The sequence below is a fragment of the Nerophis ophidion genome, linkage group LG26 (genome assembly GCF_033978795.1).
Source record: "Nerophis ophidion isolate RoL-2023_Sa linkage group LG26, RoL_Noph_v1.0, whole genome shotgun sequence".
Taxonomy (NCBI): Eukaryota; Metazoa; Chordata; class Actinopteri; order Syngnathiformes; family Syngnathidae; genus Nerophis; species Nerophis ophidion.
This window is the reverse complement of record NC_084636.1, coordinates 31,475,077-31,499,430: the sequence shown is the minus strand read 5'-3', so window position 1 is coordinate 31,499,430 and position 24,354 is coordinate 31,475,077. Positions and strand designations below refer to the sequence as shown.

Genomic DNA, 24,354 nt, shown 5'->3' with positions numbered 1-24,354 from the left:
ACATTTAAACCAGTGTGGGTGGCACTGGGAGCAGGTGGGTAAAGTGTCTTGCCCAAGGACACAACGGCAGTGACTAGGATGGCACAAGCGGGAATCGAACCTGCAACCCTCAAGTTGCTGGCAGAGCCACTCTACCAACCGAGCTAATAAAAAAATACAATAGGTGGCATTGGAATTTTTCAAATAGGTCGAAAAATGTTGAATTAGAAACATTTTTAACTGAGAAATGATATTCCGGATTTCCTGGAATTTTGGGAAAACCGGAAATTTTTGGACGGAGGAACGATTGAAAAAATGTTGAAGAAGTAGTCGGCAGAAAAAAGGGTGGAAATGGTGTTTGGAAAACCGGGAATTTCGGCAATTGCTTGAATTTTTTTAAAACTTGGAATAAGGATAGTTCGAATGTCCAGGATGAGTGGAATATGTTGAGGGTGGAATGGTTTGAATTGGTTAAAAAATGTGGAAATGGAGAAAGTTAGAAAAATGGCCAATTCATTTCGAATGGGAAAAATGTCCCAGAAAACCTGGAATTCTGGGAAATCTAGGAATTTCTGGAATTTGTCAAGGGAAAGCCCGCGATTCCCGAATAGGCTGAACAGTTTGAAGTTGGAACGTTTTGAATCGGATGAAAAATGAAGGTAGGCAGAAGGAACTAACGGAGTCAAAAACAAAACAGAACATAACTAAACAGACATGATCACAAAGACATGACAAGTTTAATATAAAAATATCATTTATATATGTGTGTATTTTTCTATGTCTCAAGAGGTTAAATGTTTATACTAGCAAGGATGAACACTTTCTCTTTCTTGTCCCCACGCAGCGACCCCATCGTCATCACCATCCAGGCCTTCTTGATGGACAGCGAGGTGGTGCCGCTTTCCATGAACTACCAGTCCCTGTATGTCAACGTGGAGACTCAGGTGGCCATCGCTGGAATCATCCTAACCGGCGTCTATATTCTCATTATATTTGAGGTGTGTTTATCGTCAGTTCTCCACAAGTCGCTCCGCAAAATTGTTTCAAAGCTTGATAAGACAGTGACTTACTAATGGAGTTTGGTGGTATTCATCAGAGATTGACCGGTTATTGGCGCCGATATTTAAAGTATCGGCGCTTTATCTGTATTGTCTTTTGTAGAAAGAATGACAAACAACTACAACATAACTATATCAGACGATACAATATGTACAAATATAGAATAGAATAGAATAGAAAGTACTTTATTGATCCCTGGAGGAAATTCAGCACCACAGTTCGCTCACAATAAACTATAATAATAATAAATAATCTATGACATATATTATATATATAATATATGAATAATATCAATCAATCAATCAATGTTTACTTATATAGCCCTAAATCACTAGTGTCTCAAAGGGCTGCACAAACCACTACGACATCCTCGGTAGGCCCACATAAGGGCAAGGAAAACTCACACCCAGTGGGACGTCGGTGACAATGATGACTATGAGAACCTTGGAGAGGAGGAAAGCAATGGATGTCGAGCGGGTCTAACATGATACTGTGAAAGTTCGATCCATAATGGATCCAACACAGTCGCGAGAGTCCAGTCCAAAGCGGATCCAACACAGCAGCGAGAGTCCCGTTCACAGCGGAGCCAGCAGGAAACCATCCCAAGCGGAGGCGGATCAGCAGCGCAGAGATGTCCCCAGCCGATACACAGGCAAGCAGTACATGGCCACCGGATCGGACCGGACCCCCTCCACAAAGGAGAGTGGGACATAGAAGAAAAAGAAAAGAAACGGCAGATCAACTGGTCTAAAAAGGGAGTCTATTTAAAGCATATATTCTACATTTAAGTGCAGTCAAGAAGGAACATATGCATTATACAACTATGTATATTTACAAATATGTAACCAGAACTAAGGTTGTATGGTATACCAGTACTAGTATAGTATCACGGTACTAATGAATCAAAAGTAGTACTATACTCTGTTTGAAAAGTCCTGGTTCCCCATTTTTCCCCATGGCATTCCACCCCAGAAAAGGGTGGAATGCCATCTCCGGGTTGGGGAGGAGACCCTGCCCCAAGTGGAGGAGTTCAAGTACCTAGGAGTCTTGTTCACGAGTGGGGGAAGAGTGGATCGTGAGATCGACAGGCGGATCGGTGCGGCGTCTTCAGTAATGCGGACCTTGTACCGATCCGTTGTGGTGAAGAAGGAGCTGAGCCGGAAGGCAAAGCTCTCAATTTACCGGTCGATCTACGTTCCCATCCTCACCTATGGTCATGAGCTTTGGGTCGTGACCGAAAGGATAAGATCACGGGTACAAGCGGCCGAAATGAGTTTCCTCCGCCGTGTGGCGGGGCTCTCCCTTAGAGATAGGGTGAGAAGCTCTGCCATCCGGGAGGAACTCAAAGTAAAGCCGCTGCTCCTCCACATCGAGAGGAGCCAGATGAGGTGGTTCGGGCATCTGGTCAGGATGCCACCCGAACGCCTCCTTAGGGATGTGTTTAGGGCACGTCCAGCTGGTAGGAGGCCACGGGGAAGACCCAGGACACATTGGGAAGACTATGTCTCCCGGCTGGCCTGGGAACGCCTCGGGATCCCCCGGGAAGAGCTAGACGAAGTGGCTGGGGAGAGGGAAGTCTGGGTTTCCCTGCTTAGGCTGTTGCCCCCGCGACCCGACCTCGGATAAGCGGAAGATGATGGATGGATGGATGGATGGATGGACGGCACATTGTCACGTCATGACATTGTTGGTTTTATGAGCAGTGGAGCATGTTTGGCAGCGCAAATCACGGAGTACTTACAAAGCAGACAAGGTCTGTAGACAAAAAAAAGGGACAACGCATTTTGGCCTAAAAACTGAAAATAAAGGTGATGTTATAACACTGAAACGCCCTCAGGAAGAGGTGCTCTAAGACATGGCTAGCTAACTAGCAGCTGACATCCATCCGCAGTCGGCACTGTTTTAGCTACTTCTTAATCACTAATCCTGGCCTCCATGGCGTCAAATAAAGTAAGTTTCTTACAAGTGTCATCCCTGCTGTTGCGATCCGCTACTTGGATCACCACATATGTTTTATACTTCCAGTTGTCGTATCACTGTTCTACACTCTTACTTCCTGTTTAGTCAGTCACCATGGTTCCTCATTGATCCCACCTGCTAATCACGGTTTCTGCACACCTGTCACTTTTTGATTACTCACCTATTTAAGCCCGTCCCTTTTCGTCATTCTTTCTGCGACTCTAATTTGCCTTCGAGCAACATTCACGACTGTCTTCTACCCGTATGTATTTTCTCGCTAGCTCTTATGCTAAGCCACTCGACATTCCAGCTTTCATGCTGAATGTTTTTTTTTGTTTACTCTTTTGTGTGCTTCGTGCCAAGTATAGTTTTTGTATTTTCTATTCCTAGCTTTCCTGCTAGCGCCCTTTGTTTATTTTTGTCTGTTAGCTCCAGTGTTTTTGTTCATAGTCTGTTTTTGGTAAGGTTAATAAATCATTTAAACTTACCGTCGCTGTGTTCATGCCGACGCATCCACGAAGGGACCAATTTGGCATCACTATGCCAACCAGTCGTAACACCTGCAGGACGAGGAATAGCTAAACCTGCTTTACTACACACCCTAGCTCTCCGGCGTCACCGCTAATGACGCCGTTCCTGAATGTAAACAAATGCCATGGGTGGATTTACACCTGACATCCACTGTAATGATACCAAGTACAAGAGCGTATCCAGCCGATACTTTGATTACATAGATATTTTTTATCGTCACAAAATCTTTTTTTCCTTTGAATATGACCATTGTATAATCCTGTAACTACTTAGTATAGGATCGATACTTAAATGTGTGGTATCATCCAAAACTAATGTAAAGTATCAAACAACAGAAGAATAGGTGATTATTACATGTATACATAAGTGTAGATAAAACATGTTGAAACAGAAAATAAGCAGATATTAACAGTAAATTAACAAGTGGATTAATAATACATTTTTACAGCTTGTCCCTCATAATGTGGACAAAGTAATAGACTGGGGACGGCGTGGCCAAGTTGGGAGAGTGGTCGTGCCAGCAATCTGAGGGTTGCTGGTTCAATCCCCACCTTCTACCATTCTAGTCACGTCCGTTGTGTCCTTGAGCAAGACACTTCACCCTTGCTCCTGATGGGTCCTGGTTAGCGCCTTGCATGGCAGCTCCCGCCATTAGGGTGTGGATGTGTGTATGAATGGGTGAATGTGGAAATACTGTCACAGCGCTTTGGGCTCCTTAAAAAAAGGGGTAGAAAAGCGCTATACAAGTACAACCGTGTACCATTTTACCATTTATAAATGATACAATATGTTACTGCATCTGCGATGAGGTGGCGACTTGTCCAGGGTGTACCCCGCCTTCCGCCCGATTGTAGCTGAGATAGGCGCCAGCGCCCCCCGCAACCCCAAAAGGGAATAAGCGGTAGAAAATGGATGGGGATGGATGTTACTGCATACGTCAGCAGACTAATTATGAGCCTTTGTTTGCTAACTTACTACAAAAAGACAAGTTTTCTAGTATGTTCACTATTTTATTTAAGGAAAAAAATGTTCTTCGATTGCAATAAGTAACATATGTTTAATGTACCATAAGATTTTTTGCTAAAATAAAGCCAATAATGCCATTTGTTGTGGTCCCCTTTGTTTACAAAAGTATGGAAAAGTATTGAAATACATTTTGGTACCGGTTCCGGTACCAAAATATTGGTATCGGGACAACACTAACCAGAACTAGTGACTGGAGCCCAATTTTTTTTTTTATGTCAGTTAAGGCAGAACTGTAAATTTTGGGGGAATTTAGCATCAGAGACAAGAAGACAAACGTTTTTGTTTTTGCAGTTTAACATTTTTTACTGACTTGAAAACCCCTAATTTTTCCAGGAGAGTTCCCATATTTTGAAATGCAAATGTTAGCGTCGTTGGGCGCTAACATAAGCGCCGCTTAAAACATGTCGCTACTGGTCTGACGTTTCCTAAAAAAGTACTGTTAAAAAAACAACTTAAAGCCTTGTCCAACTGTTTACTGACGCATACTATTCATTTTTAATAACTTTTACTGCAAATATCAGTTATCATCCTTCTTGACTACCAACAAACGGTATTAGCCCTGAAAAACCCCACATCGGTCGATTTCTAGTATTCCTGTTTTCAAATCTGCACAGAAAATGTTCTATTTGTGTATGTTTTATCTCCTGCTTCATCTTTACAGTCTGGACATTTTGTTACAGTTTTAAACAATGCGTCATTTTTTTGGGGCACTTTTCAGATCGTCCATCGCACTCTGGCGGCCATGTTGGGATCATTGGCCGCCTTGGCAGCTCTGGCCATCATTGGCGACGTAAGTCCGTGTTGGATGTGGCGAATAAGACGGCATGAATAGTTAATAGTTTGCTTTTTGCCCTGCAGAGACCTAGTCTGGTCACGGTGGTGGAATGGATCGACTACGAGACTCTGGCTCTCCTCTTCGGCATGGTGAGGAAATTAGATTAGATTAGATTAGATTAGATAGTACTTTATTTATTCCGTCAGGAGAGTTCCTTGAGGAAAATTAAAATTTTCAGTACAATCCCATTCAAGTTTAGACAAACATTACAGGGAGACAGAACAGGATTGCTGACGTCTGCCGGCTTCCAGCGCCCCTTACAAAAAAGATGAGATACAGGTAAACAAGGGGGGGGGTGGGAGAAAAAAATAGAAGATTAAAATAAAATAAAATAAAAATCGGTCTTAGCCTGGGCCCTGGAGAGGGGGTGCAGACTGAGGCCAAGGGAAAAAAACAACAACTCATAGCCATGGTACACAGCCCTCTTCCATGTGTGTAAGAGGGAAACATCAAAGAACACAGAGGACATTAAAGACATTAAAGCAGCAGATACAAGCAGACACTTCTACATACAGCTATGAATAAAAAGTAAAAGAAACATATCCACTGCGGTGGCCTCTGCGGTGTTCCACGCCATCGTCCGCTGGGGTGGAGGGAGCATGGCCAGAGACAGGAGCAGACCCAACAAAGCAACCGAGACAGCAGACTCCACTCTCGGCCAGTGTCCAGTCCGAAATGACCACGTCCACACATCCTCCGGCATCTCAATTGTCATTCTTTAGAATGTGTGGTAAAAAATAGATAAATAGATTGTCTAACTTTGTCTCCATTGATACAAACATGTCCTGCCTGGCCAGGTGTGAACCTGGAGAGCGCCTATGCAGCTAAAATTCGCTAAAATTAGACCTTGTAGTTGTAGGTAGTGCTGGGCGATTTGGCCTTTTATTAATATCTCAATATTTTTAGGCCATGTCACGATACACGATATGTATCTCGATATTTTGCCTTAGCCTTGAATGAACACTTGATGCATATAATCACAGCAGTATGATAATTCTATGTGTCTTCATCAGGGGTCACCAACCTTTTTGAAACCAAGAGCTACTTCTTGGGTACTGATTAATGCGAAGGGCTACCAGTTTGATACACACTTAAATAAATTGCCAGAAATAGCCAATTTGCTCAATTTACATTTAACTCTATGTTATTATTAATAATGAATGATATTGATCTTGGGCTTCACGGTGGCAGAGGGGTTAGTGCGTCTGCCTCACAATACGTAGGTCCTGCAGTCCTGGGTTCAAATCCAGGCTCGGGATCTTTCTGTGTGGAGTTTGCATGTTCTCCCCGTGAATGCGTGGGTTCCCTCCGGGTACTCCGGCTTCCTCCCACTTCCAAAGACATGCACCTGGGGATAGGTTGATTGGCAACACTAAATTGGCCCTAGTGTGTGAATGTGAGTGTGAATGTTGTCTGTGTATCTGTGTTGGCCCTGCGATGAGGTGGCGACTTGTCCAGGGTGTACCCCGCCTTCCGCCCAATTGTAGCTGAGATAGGCGCCAGCGCCCCCGCGACCCCGAAAGGGAATAAGCGGTAGAAAATGGATGGATGGATATTGATCTTTGTGGAAACTCTGTTCATCTTAATGATTTTTTCACAATAAATATATATTTTTGATGACACGTTTAAATAGTTTGAAATCCAATCTGCACTTTGTTAAAATATATAATATAATTGGACCAATCTATATTTCTAACAAAGACAAATCATTATTTCTTCTATATTTTTCAGAACAACATTTTTTGAAAGAAATTCAAAAGACTTTGAAACAAGATTTGAATTTGATTCTACAGATTTTCTAGATTTGCCAGGATATATATTTTTTTAATTTTAATCGTAATAAGTTTGAAGAAGTGGTGGTTCGGGCATCTGGTCAGGATGCCACCCGAACGCCTCCCTAGGGAGGTGTTTAGGGCACGTCCAACCGGTAGGAGGCCACGGGGAAGACCCAGGACACGTTGGGAAGACTATGTCTCCCGGCTGGCTTGGGAACGCCTCGGGATCCCCCGGGAAGAGCTAGACGAAGTGGCTTGGGAGAGGGAAGTCTGGGTTTCCCTGCTTAGGCTGCTGCCCCCGCGACCCGACCTCGGATAAGCGGAAAATGATGGATGGATGGATGGATGGATGGATGGAAGTTTGAAGAAATATTTCACAAATATTCTTCGCCGAAAAAACAGAAGCTAAAATGAAGAATTAAATTAAAAATGTTTTATTATTCTTTACAAAAAAAAATTTAAAAATCCTTGAACATTGATTTAAAATGTCAGGAAAGAAGAGGAAGGAATTTGAAAGGAATATGTGTTTAAACATCCTAAGATCATTTTTAAGGTAGTATTTTTTCTCTAAAATTGTCTTTCTGAAAGTTATGAGAAGCAAAGTAAAAAAAAATAAATGAATTTATTTAAACAAGTGAAGACCAAGTCTTTAAAATATTTTCTTGGATTTTTAAATTCTATTTGAGTTTTGTCTCTCTTAGAATTAAAAATGTCGAGCAAAGCGAGACCACCTTGCTAGTAAATAAATACAATTTAAAAGATAGAGGCAGCTCACTGGTAAGTGCTGCTATTTGAGCTATTTTTAGAACAGGCCAGCGGACGACTCATCTGGTCCTTACGGGCGACCTGGTGTCCGCGGGCACCGCATTGGTGACCCCTGGTCTAAATTAAAACATTCTTGTTCATATTCATTAACATATGCTTAGTTTAACCTTTCATGCAGAGAGGGAAATCACATCTAAGTCAATTTACCAAAAGTGTATTTATTAAACAGTTATTAAGCAGGAGCACAAACATTCATGTCATTTCCAAAGCAGAAAGTGCAAGATTGTCAGAGACATTTTTAAAACAAGCTATGAGTGCACTTTTGTGCATGATGTCACTAAGATGACATATCAAAACAACACTGAATTAAAGTGCACTTTTTATACAGAACGCCACTACAATAGTTTAAAACAAATAAAGTGCACTTTTGTGCATGATGTCAGTAAGATGACATATCAAAACAACACTAAATTAAAGTGCACTTTTTATACAGAACACCTCTACAATAGTTTAGGGACGGCGTGGCGCAGTGGGAGAGTGGCCGTGCGCAACCCGAGGGTCACTGGTTCAAATCCCACCTAGAACCAACCTCGTCACGTCCGTTGTGTCCTGAGCAAGACACTTCACCCTTGCTCCTGATGGGTGCTGGTTGGCGCCTTGCATGGCAGCTCCCTCCATCAGTGTGTGAATGTGTGTGTGAATGGGTAAATGTGGAAGTAGTGTCAAAGCGCTTTGAGTACCTTGAAGGTAGAAAAGCGCTATACAAGAACAACCCATTTAATAGTTTAAAACAAATAAAGTGCACTTTTGTGCATGATGTCAGTAAGATGACATATCAAAACAACACTAAATTAAAGTGTACTTTTTATACAGAACACCTCTACAATAGTTTAAAACAAATAAAGTGCACTTTTGTGCATGATGTCACACAAGATATTTCAATACCTGTCAAATAAAAATGAGCTGCATAATAGGAAATCTCCTTCGCTATGTGGTAGGCTCCTGCGGACGTTATCTTCTTCTGTTGTTGACTATTCTTTTCATATGGTGTTGATCTGGAAATAGTTGCTCCGGCATTTTGTTGGTGTGGCATCGAACGGAGATAATGACATGCAGAGTTTCAAGCACTCTAGCGGATGACTTTTCAAATGATGCTACATTAGCAGTGGTACTACTTTTTGTATTAACAATTTTTGCCGCATAATTGTTCAACATCTTCCTGCTTGAAGCCAAACCGCCACCAGACGATGGACCCCGTGCTGTTTTTCTTGGGAACTAATTATTCCTTCATTTGTTACCAGATTCGCATCCTCTCTCTCTCGTATTACCACACGCAATGCTCCGTTAGCATCACAGCTAACGTTACCATGTCGCTACCTGTCTGCTATGCGGGAGCGTGTGACGTTCCATACGTGGCGTATGTAAGAAGGTGCGCTTGTTTTAAATCTCTGTGAGAAAAAGAGACAAGAAAGTGTGGGAAACGCATGCAGTGTAATGCCCGCAGCTAAAAGTCAACTGCGTGAGAACGTATACTCCAATATCACGATATGGTCATTTTCTATATCGCACAGAGACAAACCCGCTATATATCGAGTATATCGATATATCGCCCAGCCCTGCTTGTAGGCTGAATCAATGCATGATGGTTCCTTGAAGCAGGCTGAGGCATATCTTATTTTCAACAGTAACTTATTTAGCTTTTACAGGAAAAAACTGTCTGACCAGTTGCCTCTCTGAACATGCAGTCAAAGTACCAGAATAATGGGAAAAAAAGTTGCTCCTATATTGAAAATATTATTATATGTATCTGATTTATGACACTAAAAGACTAATTAATAGATATAATCAACATAGTATCAATAAAACGGAGATTGCCGAGCCATTTTGAGAGATCAGTAGCAAGCAAGTGTCAGGACTTTGTCAAATATGGGACTTTTATTTTGAAATGTTTCCTTTTCACCTCCTGAGTCAGGGCAATACACAACGGCTTTAAACTTTAACAAGTGAGCGAAAAGGTTTCACAAAAAGTAGAGATGTCCGATAATGGCTTTTTTACCGATATCGTATATTCCGATATTGTCCAACTCTTAATGACCTAATACGATATCATCTGATATATACAGTCGTGGAATTAACACATTGTTATGCCTAATTTTGTTGTGATGCTGGATGCATTAAACAATGTAACAAGGTTTTCCAAAATAAATCAACTCAAGTTATGTAAAAAAAATGCCAACATGGTACTGCCATATTTATTAATGAAGTCACAAAGTGCATTTTTTTTTTAACATGCCTCAAAACAGCAGCTTGGAATTTTGGACATGCTCTCCCTGAGAGAGCATGAGGAGGTTGATGTGGGCGGTTGAGGTGGGAGGGGTACGGGGTAGAGGGTAGCCGGAGGTGTATATTGTAACGTCCCGGAAGAGTTAATGCTGCAAGGGGGCCAGGGTATTTGTTCTGTTGTGTTTATATTGTGTTAAGGTGCGGATGTTCTCCCGAAATGTGTTTGTCATTCTTGTTTGGTGTGGGTTCACAGTGTGGCGCATATTTGTAACAGTGTTAAAGTTGTTTGTACGTCCACCCTCAGTGCGACCTGCATGGCCGTTGACCAAGTTTGCCTTGCATTCACTTGGTTGTGTGTGAAAGGCCGTAGATATTATGTGATTGGGCTGGCACGCAAAGGCCTTTAAGGTTTATTGATGCTTTGTACTTCTCCCTACATCCCTGTTCCACTCTGTACAGCGGTGTTTTAAAAAGCCAGACATTTTACTTTTTTAAACCATCCATCCATCCATCCATCATCTTGGACTCCGCCAAGGCTGTCCTTTGTCACCGATTCGGTTCATAACTTTTATGGACAGAATTTCTAGGCGCAGTCAAGGCGTTGAGGGGTTCCGGTTTGGTAACCGCAGGATTAGGTCTCTGCTTTTTGCAGATGATGTGGTCCTGATGGCTTCATCTGGCCGGGATCTTCAGCTCTCGCTGGATCGGTTCGCAGCCGAGTGTGAAGCGACCGGAATGAGAATCAGCACCTCCAAGTCCGAGTCCATGGTTCTCGCCCGGAAAAGGGTGGAATGCCATCTCCGGGCTGGGGAGGAGACCCTGCCCCAAGTGGAGGAGTTCAAGTACCTAGGAGTCTTGTTCACTTTTTTAAACCGATACCGATTATTTCGGAGATTACATTTTAAAGCATTTATCATCCGATAATATCGGCAGCCCGATATTATCGGCAACCCGATATTATCGGACATCTCTAACAAAAAGTGAACAAACCGGAAATCACTCCGAAAGGAGGAAACAAAAACATCAATCTCTAACTACATTAGCGAGTAATATAATATAACTATGAAATTTAAACAACAAAAGACGCCCCAAAAGGAGGGAAAAACAATGGGCTATTGCTTCTACACTGTTTCTGGTCTAAAGAAATAATTAACAAAAGATCACTCAAAAATTAGGAAAAGAAGAGACTGTAAAACTAAACTGAACTCACCACTTCGACTTGAAAACTTTACAAACAAAAATTCACTCTGCTTAAGAGGAGAAAAGGAAAACTCAAAGTACCAACTTGGAAATTCAGTATCTGGATAAGTCAGAAGAAGACGACACAAATCTTGGGCATGAGGCTGGAGATGCACGAGACAACGAGACATTCTGGCACAGAACAAAGGGAGGTGTGGGCTTATAAGACACATTAGGTAATTGGGAACAGGTGGTAAACAATCAGGGTTCGGGGATGACGTCAGATTGATGACAAAAGGAAAGGCAAGTGGCCTAAAACAGGAGGAGAGTTACTTTTAAACTAAAACGTGAAATTCACAAGAACCCAGACAAGACATTCCTCACCGCAGTGTGACAGCCAGTCACGTGATCTGTGACGAGGAGGAGGAACCACAAGAAGAACCACAGTGTGACCTGTATGGCTGTTGACCAAGTATGCGATGCATTCACTAATGTTTGTGAAAAAGCTGTAGATATTATGTGACATATAGATTAAGACACGCCCCCAATATTGTTGTCTGGGTGGAAATCGGGAGAAATTCGGGAGAATGGTTGCCCTGGGAGATTTTCGGCAGGGGCATTAAAATTCGGGAGTCCCCCGGGAAATTCAGGAGTGTTGGCAAGTATGACTGGGAGACGCAACTGCTCTGTACTTCTCTATACGTCCGTGTACTGCTCCATATAGCGGCGTTTTAAAAAGTCATGAATGTTCCATCCATCCATCCATCCATCTTCTTCCGCTTATCCGAGGTCGGGTCGCGGGGGCAACAGCCTAAGCAGGGAAACCCAGACTTCCCTTTCCCCAGCCACTTCGTCTAGCTCTTCCCGGGGGATCCCGAGGCGTTCCCAGGCCAGCCGAGAGACATAGTCTTCCCAACGTGTCCTGGGTCTTCCCCGTGGCCTCCTACCGGTTGGACGTGCCCTAAACACCTCCCTAGGGAGGCGTCCGGGTGGCATCCTGACCAGATGCCCGAACCACCTCATCTGGTTCCTCTCGATGTGGAGGAGCAGCGGCTTTACTTTGAGTTCCTCCCGGATGGCAGAGCTTCCCACCCTATCTCTAAGGGAGAGACCTGGAAACTCATTTCGGCCGCTTGTACCCGTGATCTTATCCTTTCGGTCATGACCCAAAGCTCATGACCATAGGTGAGGATGGGAACGTAGATCGACCGGTAAATTGAGAGCTTTGCCTTCCGGCTCAGCTCCTTCTTCACCACAACGGATCGGTACAACGTCCGCATTACTGAAGATGCCGCACCGATCCGCCTGTCGATCTCACGATCCACTCTTCCCCCACTCGTGAACAAGACTCCTAGGTACTTGAACTCCTCCACTTGGGGCAGGGTCTCCTCCCCAACCCGGAGATGGCACTCCACCCTTTTCCGGGCGAGAACCATGGACTCGGACTTGGAGGTGCTGATTCTCATTCCGGTCGCTTCACACTCGGCTGCGAACCGATCCAGCGAGAGCTGAAGATCCCGGTCAGATGAAGCCATCAGGACCACATCATCTGCAAAAAGCAGAGACCTAATCTTGCGGTCACCAAACCGGAACCCCTCAACGCCTTGACTGCGTCATGAATGTTACATTTTGAAATCCGTACCGATAATTTACGATGTTACATTTTAAAGCATTTATCGGCCGATAATACCGGACTGCCGAGACATCTATAGTGTCGGTATGTTTTCTAAACACAGTCGTCGCAATGCTGGTGTTTGTGGTGGCTGATGAGGTCTGATGTGTCAAAGCGCAATGGTTTTTCCCATCGTCGCGGAATGTTTGCAGAATTTTTGTTGCAAATAGCACATACTCCTTTGAACCAGTGAAGAAGTCCCACACGATGGACGTGTGTTTACATTAAGCTCAGGGGAAGCTCACAGCGTGGCACGAATCGGGGAAAAGGAGCGTTCGATTTGCTCATTGGAGCTTCAATCCTTTCAGTGACTTGTTCTTAATTACAACACACTCTCAAATGTCTTTTTGAACAAATGTGTATCTTCTTTTTACAGATGGTGCTGGTGGCCATTTTTTCAGAGACGGGCTTCTTTGATTACTGCGCCATGAAGGTATGTAAGTGACAGTGGAAATAAGCATTTTTTTTGTACGCCTCGGCCAAAATTCGATACGTCAATTAACCAGGACTATAAATGTAAATGAAGTCGGTAAATTTTCCGGCCTTGATAATCGCCATATGCATGCTTTGTTACGTGTTACAAGAGCGGTCAACCTTTTGCATCGATTTCAGCTGCTGCGGTTAGCACTAGCGTATAAAAAATCAAATTAATTGAAAAACCGTGATTGATAACCACACTTTGATAAAACTATGGAGACCAACTGGCATTACCTTGCTATCTTAAACACTAACATGAAAACAAGAGACCTTAACACATTTTCCCATTAATAAACGTCATGACCCAATCTAAACTATTTTACTAGATAATGGCTTTTTTGCCGATATCCGATAGTCCCATATTGTCCAACTCTTAATTACCGATTCCGATATCCACCGATACCGATATTATATGGTTGTGGGATTAACACATTATGCATAATTTTTTGTGATGCCCCGCTGGATGCATTAAACCAGGGGTGCCCACACTTTTTCTGCAGGCAAGCTACTTTTCAATTGACCAACTCGAGGGGATCTACCTCATTTATATATATCTTTTATATTTATTTATTTATGAAAGAGACATTTTTGTAAACAAGTTAAATGTGTTTAATGATAATACAAGCATGTGTAACACATATAGATGTCTTTCTTTCACAAAGACAAGAATATAAGTTGCTGTATTACCTGATTCTGATGACTTGCATTGATTGGAATCAGACAGTAATGATGATAACGCCCACATTTTCAAATGGAGGAGAAAAAAAGTGGTCCTTTCTGTACAATACCACATGAAAGTGGGTTTTTGGCATCTAATTCATCCAGCTTCCATACACTTTACAAGAAAAACATTGGCGGCAAATTCCGTAGCTTGCTTGATTGACATTCACGGCACCCGAGGGTCTTGTGAGATGACGCTGGCTGCTGCCAGTTCATTATTATGAAAAAATTATAGAGAGGAAGGCGAGAAACACTTTTTATTTCAACAGACTTTCGCGCCGTCCCTTCCGTCAAAACTCTAAAGGCCGACTGCACATTTCCTATCTTCACAATAAACGCCCTGCTTCATGCTGCCTGCGCTAACTAAACACAGAGTCTCGGAAAACGATGATCTTGCAGCAGCCAGCGTCATCTCAAAAGACCCTCCGGTACCGTGAATGTCATTTAAGTGACGTCTTGGTGAAGATTGATGATCACTAATCTTTAGGTCTATTTTTTTTAAAAGCCTGGCTGGAGATCGACTGACACCCCCCCCGCGGTCGACGGGTAGCTCGCGATCGATGTAATGGGCTCCCCTGCATTAAACAATGTAACAAGGTTTTCCAAAATAAGAGAACAACTTCAACTCAAATTATTTAAAAAAAAGTGCCAATATGGCACTCCCATATTTTTATTATTGAAGTCACAAAGTGCATTATTTTTTTTAACATGCCTCAAAACAGCAGCTTGGAATTTGGGATATGCTCTCTTTGAGATAATCCTGATGCCCACTACAACTATGGGAAATACTATACTTTGACTTTCACAAAGTCCAAGTCATTATTCTTTTTTTTTTAAACATGCCTCAAAACAACAGCTACAAAAACAATGAAGGCACACAGCTTCAATCCAGAGTATACTAGAGTAATAAAGTAAACAATAACATAGTCCTCATTTAGTGCAAGTCTGGCTGCCATACCATATAACAGGAAATTATAAACTGGGCTCAATCTGCCCTGCTCTAAAATATCTGTATCAGTTACACAAATGTGCTGCAAGCTAGTGGTGAGTGCTTGAAGTGGCCTGCAAGCTGCAAAGTGTGCGCCATGTTGTATTTTTGTTTTTTTCTCAGCGGAGTCTTTAAGTGACAACTGTGTGGTACTACTTTTTTCCGGTGTTTGCTCTTCATCCATCTTCCGCTTGTATTTATTGTGTATCTCCTTATGATTCTTGAAGAGGTGGGAGATCTAATTGCTCGTATTAAAGGAAGACGTCTCGGTTCCTCCTCGCATAACCACATTTTTGCAGTCATTGCAAATTGCCAGTTTTTTATCGGTCAGAAACACTTTAAAATAATCCCAAACTATAGACATGGTGTTGTTAATCAGTCACCGAGTGAGCTGGCTTGTTAGCTACGGCTCCAGCACCGGCAACAACACACTTTTGTTGTTGTTATGCTCCGCTCGCGGCGGTTTGATGAGGTCATCAAGCATCGGCAGTAAACCTCTCATGCTGCAGTCGTCAACTCCTGTGTAGTATGTTGGAGAGGGGAGGGGCTGCTGACTGAGTTTGTATCCGTGTTTTACGGGATGTGTACCACTCCGTACAACAGCGTTTTAAAAACCGATACCGATAATTTCCGAGATCACATTTTAAATCATTTATCGGCAAACATCCATCCATCCATTTTCTACCGCTTATTCCCCTTTGGGTTCGCGGGGGGCGCTGGCGCCTATCTCAGCTACAATCGGGCGGAAGGCGGGGTACACCCTGGACAAGTCGCCACCTCATCGCAGGGCCAACACAGATAGACAGACAACATTCACACTCACATTCACACACTAGGGCCAATTTACTGTTGCCAATCAACCTATCACCAGGTGCATGTCTTTGGAAGTGGGAGGAAGCCGGAGTACCCGGACGGAACCCACACATTCACGGGGAGAACATGCAAACTCCACACAGAAAGATCCCGAGCCTGGATTTGAACCCAGGACTGTAGGACCTTCGTATTGTGAGGCAGACGCACTAACCCTTCTGCCACCGTGAAGCCCTTACTGCCTAAACAATTTAGATACAGTATTCACATTGAACATAAAGGCCGAGCTGTTTTTGTGCAAAGTTGCCGATATAAACTCCTCAGTGTCAAGTTGAAACAGACGGACTCCATTCAACAGGAAGTGAACTCGCTTAACGTCACATTAACAGGAAGTGATACGGAGATGAAAGAAGACCGTTTTAGCAACACTCTAGTTGTGTGACTCAAACGAGAGAGTTGGGTCGAAGATATTAACTCAGATTCTTTACCGAGTCGCCTTGTGTAATTGTTTGGTTGTCAAATGTTAAGGTGGTTTTATTAATTCGATGTCGGTGTCTAGCAGGACCGATAGTCAGCATTTCCGTTTTCCCGATGTTGAGTTGCAAAAAGTTAGCAGACATCCATTGTTTAATTTCAATAAGACACGCCTCCAGCTTTCTACAATCCGGCGCGTTGGTCAGCTTAAAGGGCATGTAGAGTGGGGTGTCATCAGCATAACAGTGGCGTGGGCTGGTCTCCATGATCCTGTTGGGGTGTGGTTGCCGGTCGCCGTTTTTTTTTTCTTTTCTCGATCACTTTGATTTGGTGGGGTGGTGCTGGCTGTCTGGGGTTATTGTGGCTGCTGGGTCCGGTGCAGGGGGGTGGCTGATGTTGTGACTGGTGATAGCGGCCACTCGTGGTGGTTGTCAGGGCGGACGGACTAGCCGGCTTCATACTTGTTAATTGTTGTGTTGGTTGGCTTGTCGGGTGTTGGCCGGGGGCAGTGGTTCTCAAATGGGGGCACATGTACCCCTGGGGGTACTTGAAGGTATGCCAAGGGGTACGTGAGATTTTTAAAAAGTATTCTAAAAATAGCAACAATTAAAAAATCCTTTATATAATACTTCAACAGGCTTCACGGTGGCAGAGGGGTTAGTGCGTCTGCCTCACAATACGAAGGTCCTGCAGTCCTGGGTTCAAATCCAGGCTCGGGATCTTTCTGTGTGGAGTTTGCATGTTCTCCCCGTGAATGCGTGGGTTCCCTCCGGGTACTCCGGCTTCCTCCCACTTCCAAAGACATGCACCTGGGGATAGGTTCATTGGCAACACTAAATTGGCCCTAGTGTGTGAATGTGAGGGTGAATGTTGTCTGTCTATCTGTGTTGGCCCTGCGATGAGGTGGCGACTTGTCCAGGGTGTACACCGCCTTCCGCCCGATTGTAGCTGAGATAGGCGCCAGCGCCCCCCGCGACCCCGAAAGGGAATAAGCGGTAGAAAATGGATGGATGGATAATACTTCAACAAAATATGAATGTAAGTTCATATACTGTGAAAAGAAATGCAACAATGCAATATTCAGTGTTGACAGCTAGATTTTTTTGTGTACATGTTCCATAAATATTGATGTTAAAGATTTATTTTTTTGTGAAGAAATTTAGTTCATGAATCCAGATGGATCTTTATTAAAATTCCCAAAGAGGGCACTTTAAGTTGATGATTACTTCTATGTGTAGGAATCTTTATTTATAATTGGATCACTTGGTTATTTTTCAACAAGTTTTTAGTTATTTTTATATCTTTTTTTCCAAATAGTTCAAGAAAGACCACTACAAATGAGCAATATTTTTCACTGCTATAAAATTTAATAAATCAGAAACTGATGACATATTGCTTTATTTTACTTCTTTATCTCTTTTTTTTTCAACCAAAAATGCTGTGCTCTGATTAGGGGTTACTTGAATTAAAAAATGTTCATAGGGGGTACATCACTGAAAAAAGGTTGCGAACCACTGGCCTAGGGTTCCCTTGCGCCCTGGCGCGCCCGGTTTCGCACTGCTGTGTAGGGCGGGCTTGTCGGGGGTTTTCCCTGGGTGGCGTGGGTATGCGGCTGGACCTGTGGGGCTTGGGGGTTTGGCTAGTTCTCAGTGGGCAGTGGATGCCGGGATTTAATCGCTGTCCCTCCGGCCTGTGTATGGATTTGTTGTCGTATACATGTGTCTGTGTGTGTGTGTGTGTGTGTGTGTGTGTGTGTGTGTGTGTGTGTGTGTGTGTGTGTGTGTGTCTGTCTGTGTGGAGGGACGGGTGGATGGATGTAAATGTGTGTATGTACGTATATATGTGTGCATGTATGGTTACAGGTATGTGTGTGTTAATAGATGTGTATATGTATGTGTGTATGTGCATGTGTGGGTATGTATACACGTACTGTATATGTATGTGTATGCGTGTATATGTATGTGTGTATATATTTATGTGTGAACGTATATATATATATATATATATATGTATATATATGTATGTATATATATATATATATATATATATACATATGTGTGTATGTATATTTATGGGCTGCTGCATCCGGGCTGCATGTCTGGAGCTCCTGATGGGTCCCACCGTCCATACCTTCCGGGTGCCCGTCTTGGTTGGGGCCGGCTGGGTCTAGTCCCCTCATCCATTGTGGTAGCTTGGTGCTGCAGGGTATTCCGAGTTGCTGCGAGTCGGCCAGCTACTGGGGTAGTGATATTTTCTGTGATCTTATTTTAATTAATTTTTTTTGTGTGTATATATGTATGCGGAGGTATGTGTGTATATGTATGTGTATACTGTATGTATGTGTATGTATATATGTGTATGTGTGCATGTATGCATGTATATGTGTATATGTGTATGTGTATATGTATGTATGTATATATATGTAAATATGTATGTATGTGTATGTATATATGTGTATATGTATGTATGTATGTGTATATATTTATATGTATGTACTGTATGTGTGTGTGTATATGTATGTATATATATATGTACGTGTGTATGTATGTGTATATGTGTATGTATGTGTATATATACATATATGTATTGCATATAGTGAAGTGAATTATATTTATATAGCGCTTTTCTCTAGCGACTCAAAGCGCTTTACATAGTGAAACCCAATATCTAAGTTACATTTCTAAACCAGTGTGGGCGGCGCTGGGAGCAGGTGGGTAAAGTGTCTTGCCCAAGGACACAACGGCAGTGACTAGAATGGCGGAAGCGGGAATCGAACCTGCAACCTTCAAGTTGCTGACACGGCCGCTCTTCCAACCGAGCTATGCCGCCCCACATGCATATATGCATGTGTGTATGTGTGAATGTGTGTGTATGTATGCATATATGTATTGCATGTATGCATGTGTGTGTATATATATGTATATGTATGTGTATGTATATATATATATATATATATATATATATATATATATACATATATATACATATATATATATACAATATTTTTTTTGTAAAGTGTTTTTACTTATTTATTTTTGATGTATTAATTATGTTAATTAATTATGTTAATTATGTTTTTACCCCCCCCTCCCTCAGGGGGGGGATTTCGACAGGGCGGTTGCTGGTTGTTCCATCTCCGTCGTTGGGGTCCCTACGGGTGGGGTGGGTGGTTACCGCGGCCCTGCGCTGGGTGGTCCTGTGGCGGCCGACTTGGGTGGGGCGGCCTGTTGTGGACCTCGCCGTGCTCCCCGGAGGTGGGGTCGTGGGGGCCCGGATGCTGGTGGAGTGGGGGGCGGTCTTCCCGTCCGGTTGTGGGGAGTCCCCCCCCCCCCCCCCCCCCCCTCCCGTTGGCCCCAGACAGAGGCGATTTTTGTTATTTGGGTCCAAAATACCCCTGCGTCAGTGGAAAAGCGGCAAATCAGTGAAAGCGACAGAAATGTTGCCATGGAGACCAGGGTTTTCTTACGTGCCTGGCTGCAGTCACACCGCGACACCTGTCCGTCAGTAATAAAGTCTCCGATAACCTGGACTAATTCAAACCGTTATTTTTTGTTTTATTGTTTAATTTGCATTGCCATCACTTTTTTGCGCTGGCGATCCCGGTACTTTCCACCGACCGACGTGTTGCTGCAGGGAGGAAAGGCGGAGCGACACACATTGCGGAAATAACATTACTTTCCGTGCGTCGGCTAAATACAAATATATTCCACGATCCCAAACTTGTCTTTTTCAAAGCCTGCGGTGAAGAGAAAGGTTAGTGTTGAGCAAAGACAATTCCAGGAAAAGTGGGGGATGCAATATTTCTTTGTTGAGCACAGGGGCACCCCGACATGTCTTATTTGCACAGAGAAAGTTGCGGTGCACAAGGAATACAATTTGAAACGTCATTATACAACTAGACATGCTGAGGAGTATGCAAAACATACATATATATATGTATATATATGTATGTATGTATATATATGTAAATATGTATGTATGTGTATGTATATATGTATGTATATATATGTATGTATGTATGTGTATATATTTATATGTATGTACTGTATGTGTGTGTGTATATGTATGTATATGTATATATGTATGTATATATGTATGTATGTATGTGTATATATTTATATGTATGTACTGTATGTGTGTGTGTATATGTATGTATATATGTATGTGTGTATGTATGTGTATATGTATATGTGTATGTATGTGTATATATACATATATGTATTGCATATATGCATGTGTGTATGTGTGAATGTGTGTGTATGTATGCATATATGTATTGCATGGTGAGAGAGTGAACCGGGTTGCACATTTTAAAACCAGTCTACTGAGGCAACACGATTTCTTCAAGAAAGCAACCGGAAAGAACGATTCATAGATAGATAGATAGTACTTTATTGATTCCTTCAGGAAAGTTCCTTCAGGAAAAAAAAAAAAAAAAAAAAAAATCTGCAGTCAAAGCTAGCTACCTGAAGAAGGGGAATTCATTAAAAAGTGCATTTCAGATTTTTTTTAAAGAAATCTTTTATCGCGGCCCAGCCTCACACAGTTTCTGCATTCAGTGGCCCCAAGGTGAATTGAGTTTGAGACCCCTGATGTAGATGCTGAAGAGTGCAGGGCCAAGGACCGAACCCTGCATTATTATGTATTGTTACATCCGTGGTTAATTTAGTCTCAAAATAATAATGGCAATAATACCTTTTGTCTTGACCGATCTGAGGGAACATTCAAGCTGACTTCTGCGACACAATGACAATATAATTGGCTATCACGCAAGACGTTCTCTCCGTTTTGAGTGGTGAAAAAGTTTGTCAGAAGTGGGTCACTGCTGCTGAGAGACGTTTCCAAGGTTCTTATCCCCCTGCCATGTGACGTTCTGTTCTCGCACACCCCGCCAACGATCGACGTCTGCCGCCGAGCTGGTTAGAACTCGCCGCCCTCAAAGGTCAGAGGTCGCTGGGACCTCTTCAAAGCTTGGCCAGAGATCAAGAATTTCACACGGATGTCTTTGAGGGTGAAGTGATGAGGTGGTGACCTTTTTGGGTCAGTGTGACGTCGCGGGCCCGGCAACAAGCAGACGTGGCTTGATGAACCTTTTTAGTGACTCGGTGGGCATGAGTGTAAATTGAATCTGACCGTAAATCTCATACCGCTGTGCGGTAATGTGAGGCCGCCTCTCCAGTCCAGCGCACCTTCATTCCCCGTGTAGGTCAAGGATGTGCATCATCTTTTCATCTTAAATCTTCTGTCTCATAACACAGGAGCGCGGGGCTGTCTCTGTCCACCGGGAGCCTCATCAATTTTAGAGTGCGAGGGAGATGAGGGCCACTTCTCCAAATAAAGACCACTTTGCTGCCTGTCGACACATTTTTGACATTCAACCCTCAACTAGGGTTGGAATGTTGCCTATCATTCACAATCCCTCTGTTAGACAGGAACACATAGCGTATTTTCCGGACCATAGGGCGAACCGGATTATAAGGCGCACTGCCGATGAATGGTCTATTTTTTTGAATCTTTTTTTCATATATTAGGCGCACCAAATTATAGGGCGCATTAAAGGAGTCATATTGTTTTTAGAGATGTCCAATAATGGCTTTTTTGCCGATATCCCATCTTCCCATTTTGTTCAACTCTTAATTACCGATTCCGATATCAACCGATACCGATATATACAGTCGTGGAATTAACACATTATTATGCCTAATTTTGTTGTGATCAATCAATCAATCAATCAATGTTTACTTATATAGCCCTAAATCACTAGTGTCTCAAAGGGCTGCACAAACCACCGCGACATCCTCGGTAGGCCCACATAAGGGCAAGGAAAACTCACACCCAGTGGGACATCGGTGACAATGATGACTATGAGAACCTTGGAGAGGAGGAAAGCAATGGATGTCGAGCGGGTCTAACATGATACTGTGAAAGTTCAATCCACAATGGATCCAACACAGTCGCGAGAGTCCAGTCCAAAGCGGATCCAACACAGCAGCGAGAGTGCCGTTCACAGCGGAGCCAGCAGAAAACCATCCCAAGCGGAGGCGGATCAACAGCGCAGAGATGTCCCCAGCCGATACACAGGCAAGCAGTACATGGCCACCGGATCGGACCGGACCCCCTCCACAAGGGAGAGTGGGACATAGAAGAAAAAGAAAAGAAACGGCAGATCAACTGGTCTAAAAATGTAACAAGGTTTTCCAAACTATATCAACTCAAGTTATGGAAAAAAATGCCAACATGGCACTGCCATATTTATTATTGAAGTCACAAAGTGCTTTTTTTTTTCAACATGCCCCAAAACAGCAGCTTGGAATTTGGGACATGCTCTCCCTGAGAGCGCAAGAGAAGGTTGAGGTGGGGGGAGGGTAGGGAGTAGCGGGGGCGGGGAGGGTGTATTGTAGTTAGTGCTACAAGGGATTCTGTTGTGTTTATGTTGTGTGTTACGGTGCGGATGTTCTCCCGAAATGTGTTTGTCATTCTTGTTTGGTGTGGGTTCACAGTGTGGCACATATTTGTAACAGTGTTAACGTTGTTTATACGGCCACCCTCAGTGTGACCTGTATGGCTGTTGACCAAGTATTCCTTGCATTCACTTGTGTGTGTGAAAAGCCGTAGGTATTATCTGATTGAGCTGGAACTCAAAAGCAGTGCCTTCAATATTGTTGTCTGGGTGGAAATCAGGAGAAATTCAGGAGAATGGTTGCCTTGGGGGATTTTCGGGAGGGGCACTGAAATTCTGGAATCTCCCGGGAAAATCGGATGGGTTGGCAAGTATGACTGGGAGACGCAACTGCTCTGTACTTCTCCCTACGTCCGTGTACCATTCCGTACAGCGGCGTTTTGAAAAGTCATACATTTTAAATACAAATAAAATCGGCAGTCCGATATCATCGGACATCTCTTATTATTATTATCTTTTTCTAAATGGAAAACACTTACTTGTGGTCTACATCAGTGTTTTTTTAGCCTTTTATGAGCCAAGGCATATATTTTTCATTGAAAAAAATCCTGAGGCACACCACAAGCAGAAATCATAAAAAAACAAAATTTTATTGACAGTAAAAAGTCGTTCCCACAATTGTTGGATATGAATTTAAACCATAACCAAGCATGTATCACTATAGCTCTTGTCTCAAAGTAGGTGTACTACAGAGGTGGGTAGTAACGCGCTACATTTACTCCGTTACATTTACTTGAGTAACTTTTGGGATAAATTGTACTTCTACGAGTAGTTTTTATGCAACATACTTTTACTTTTACTTGAGTATATTTATAGAGAAGAAACGCTACTTTTACTCCGTTCCATTTATCTACATTCAGCTCGCTACTCGCTACTTTTTTTTATCGATCTATTAATGTTTGTTTTGGTTAATGACAGAGCTTCAAAGTAGAATCTACGCATGCCTGCGTTTCACCAATCACATGCAGTCACTGGTGACGTTGGACCAATCAAACAGAGCCAGGCGGTCACATGACCCGACTTAAGCAAGTTGAAAAACTTATTGGGGTGTTACCATTTAGTGGTCAATTGTACGGATTATGTACTGTACTGTGCAATCTACTAATAAAAGTTTTAATCAATCAATCAAAAGTGTAAAGGAAAAAAGACACTTTTTATTTCAACCGTACTTCCCGTCACAAACCTAAAGACTGATCGCACAGTTCCTGTCCTCACAATAAAAGCGCCGCTCCATTGCGCCTGCGCTAACAAAATAAGAGTCTCCAAAAGCCAGCGCAAACAAGCTAGCAAGCCACGGAGTTTGCCGACAATGTATTTCTTGTAAAGTGTATAAAAACGAATATGGAAGCTGGACAAATAAGA

The 24,354-nt window shown here is 42.9% G+C and overlaps 1 protein-coding gene across 1 annotated transcript in view; it reads left to right on the top strand.

The window, feature by feature from the left end:
- oca2 (oculocutaneous albinism II) overlaps positions 1-24,354 on the top strand; it is a 145,281-nt gene that overhangs the window by 48,322 nt on the left and 72,605 nt on the right. The window contains exons 9-12 of the mRNA XM_061888337.1: positions 824-977; positions 5,273-5,344; positions 5,413-5,478; positions 13,440-13,496. Coding sequence (XP_061744321.1) covers positions 824-977; positions 5,273-5,344; positions 5,413-5,478; positions 13,440-13,496 — 349 coding nt within the window. The remainder of the gene's footprint in view (positions 1-823; positions 978-5,272; positions 5,345-5,412; positions 5,479-13,439; positions 13,497-24,354) is intronic.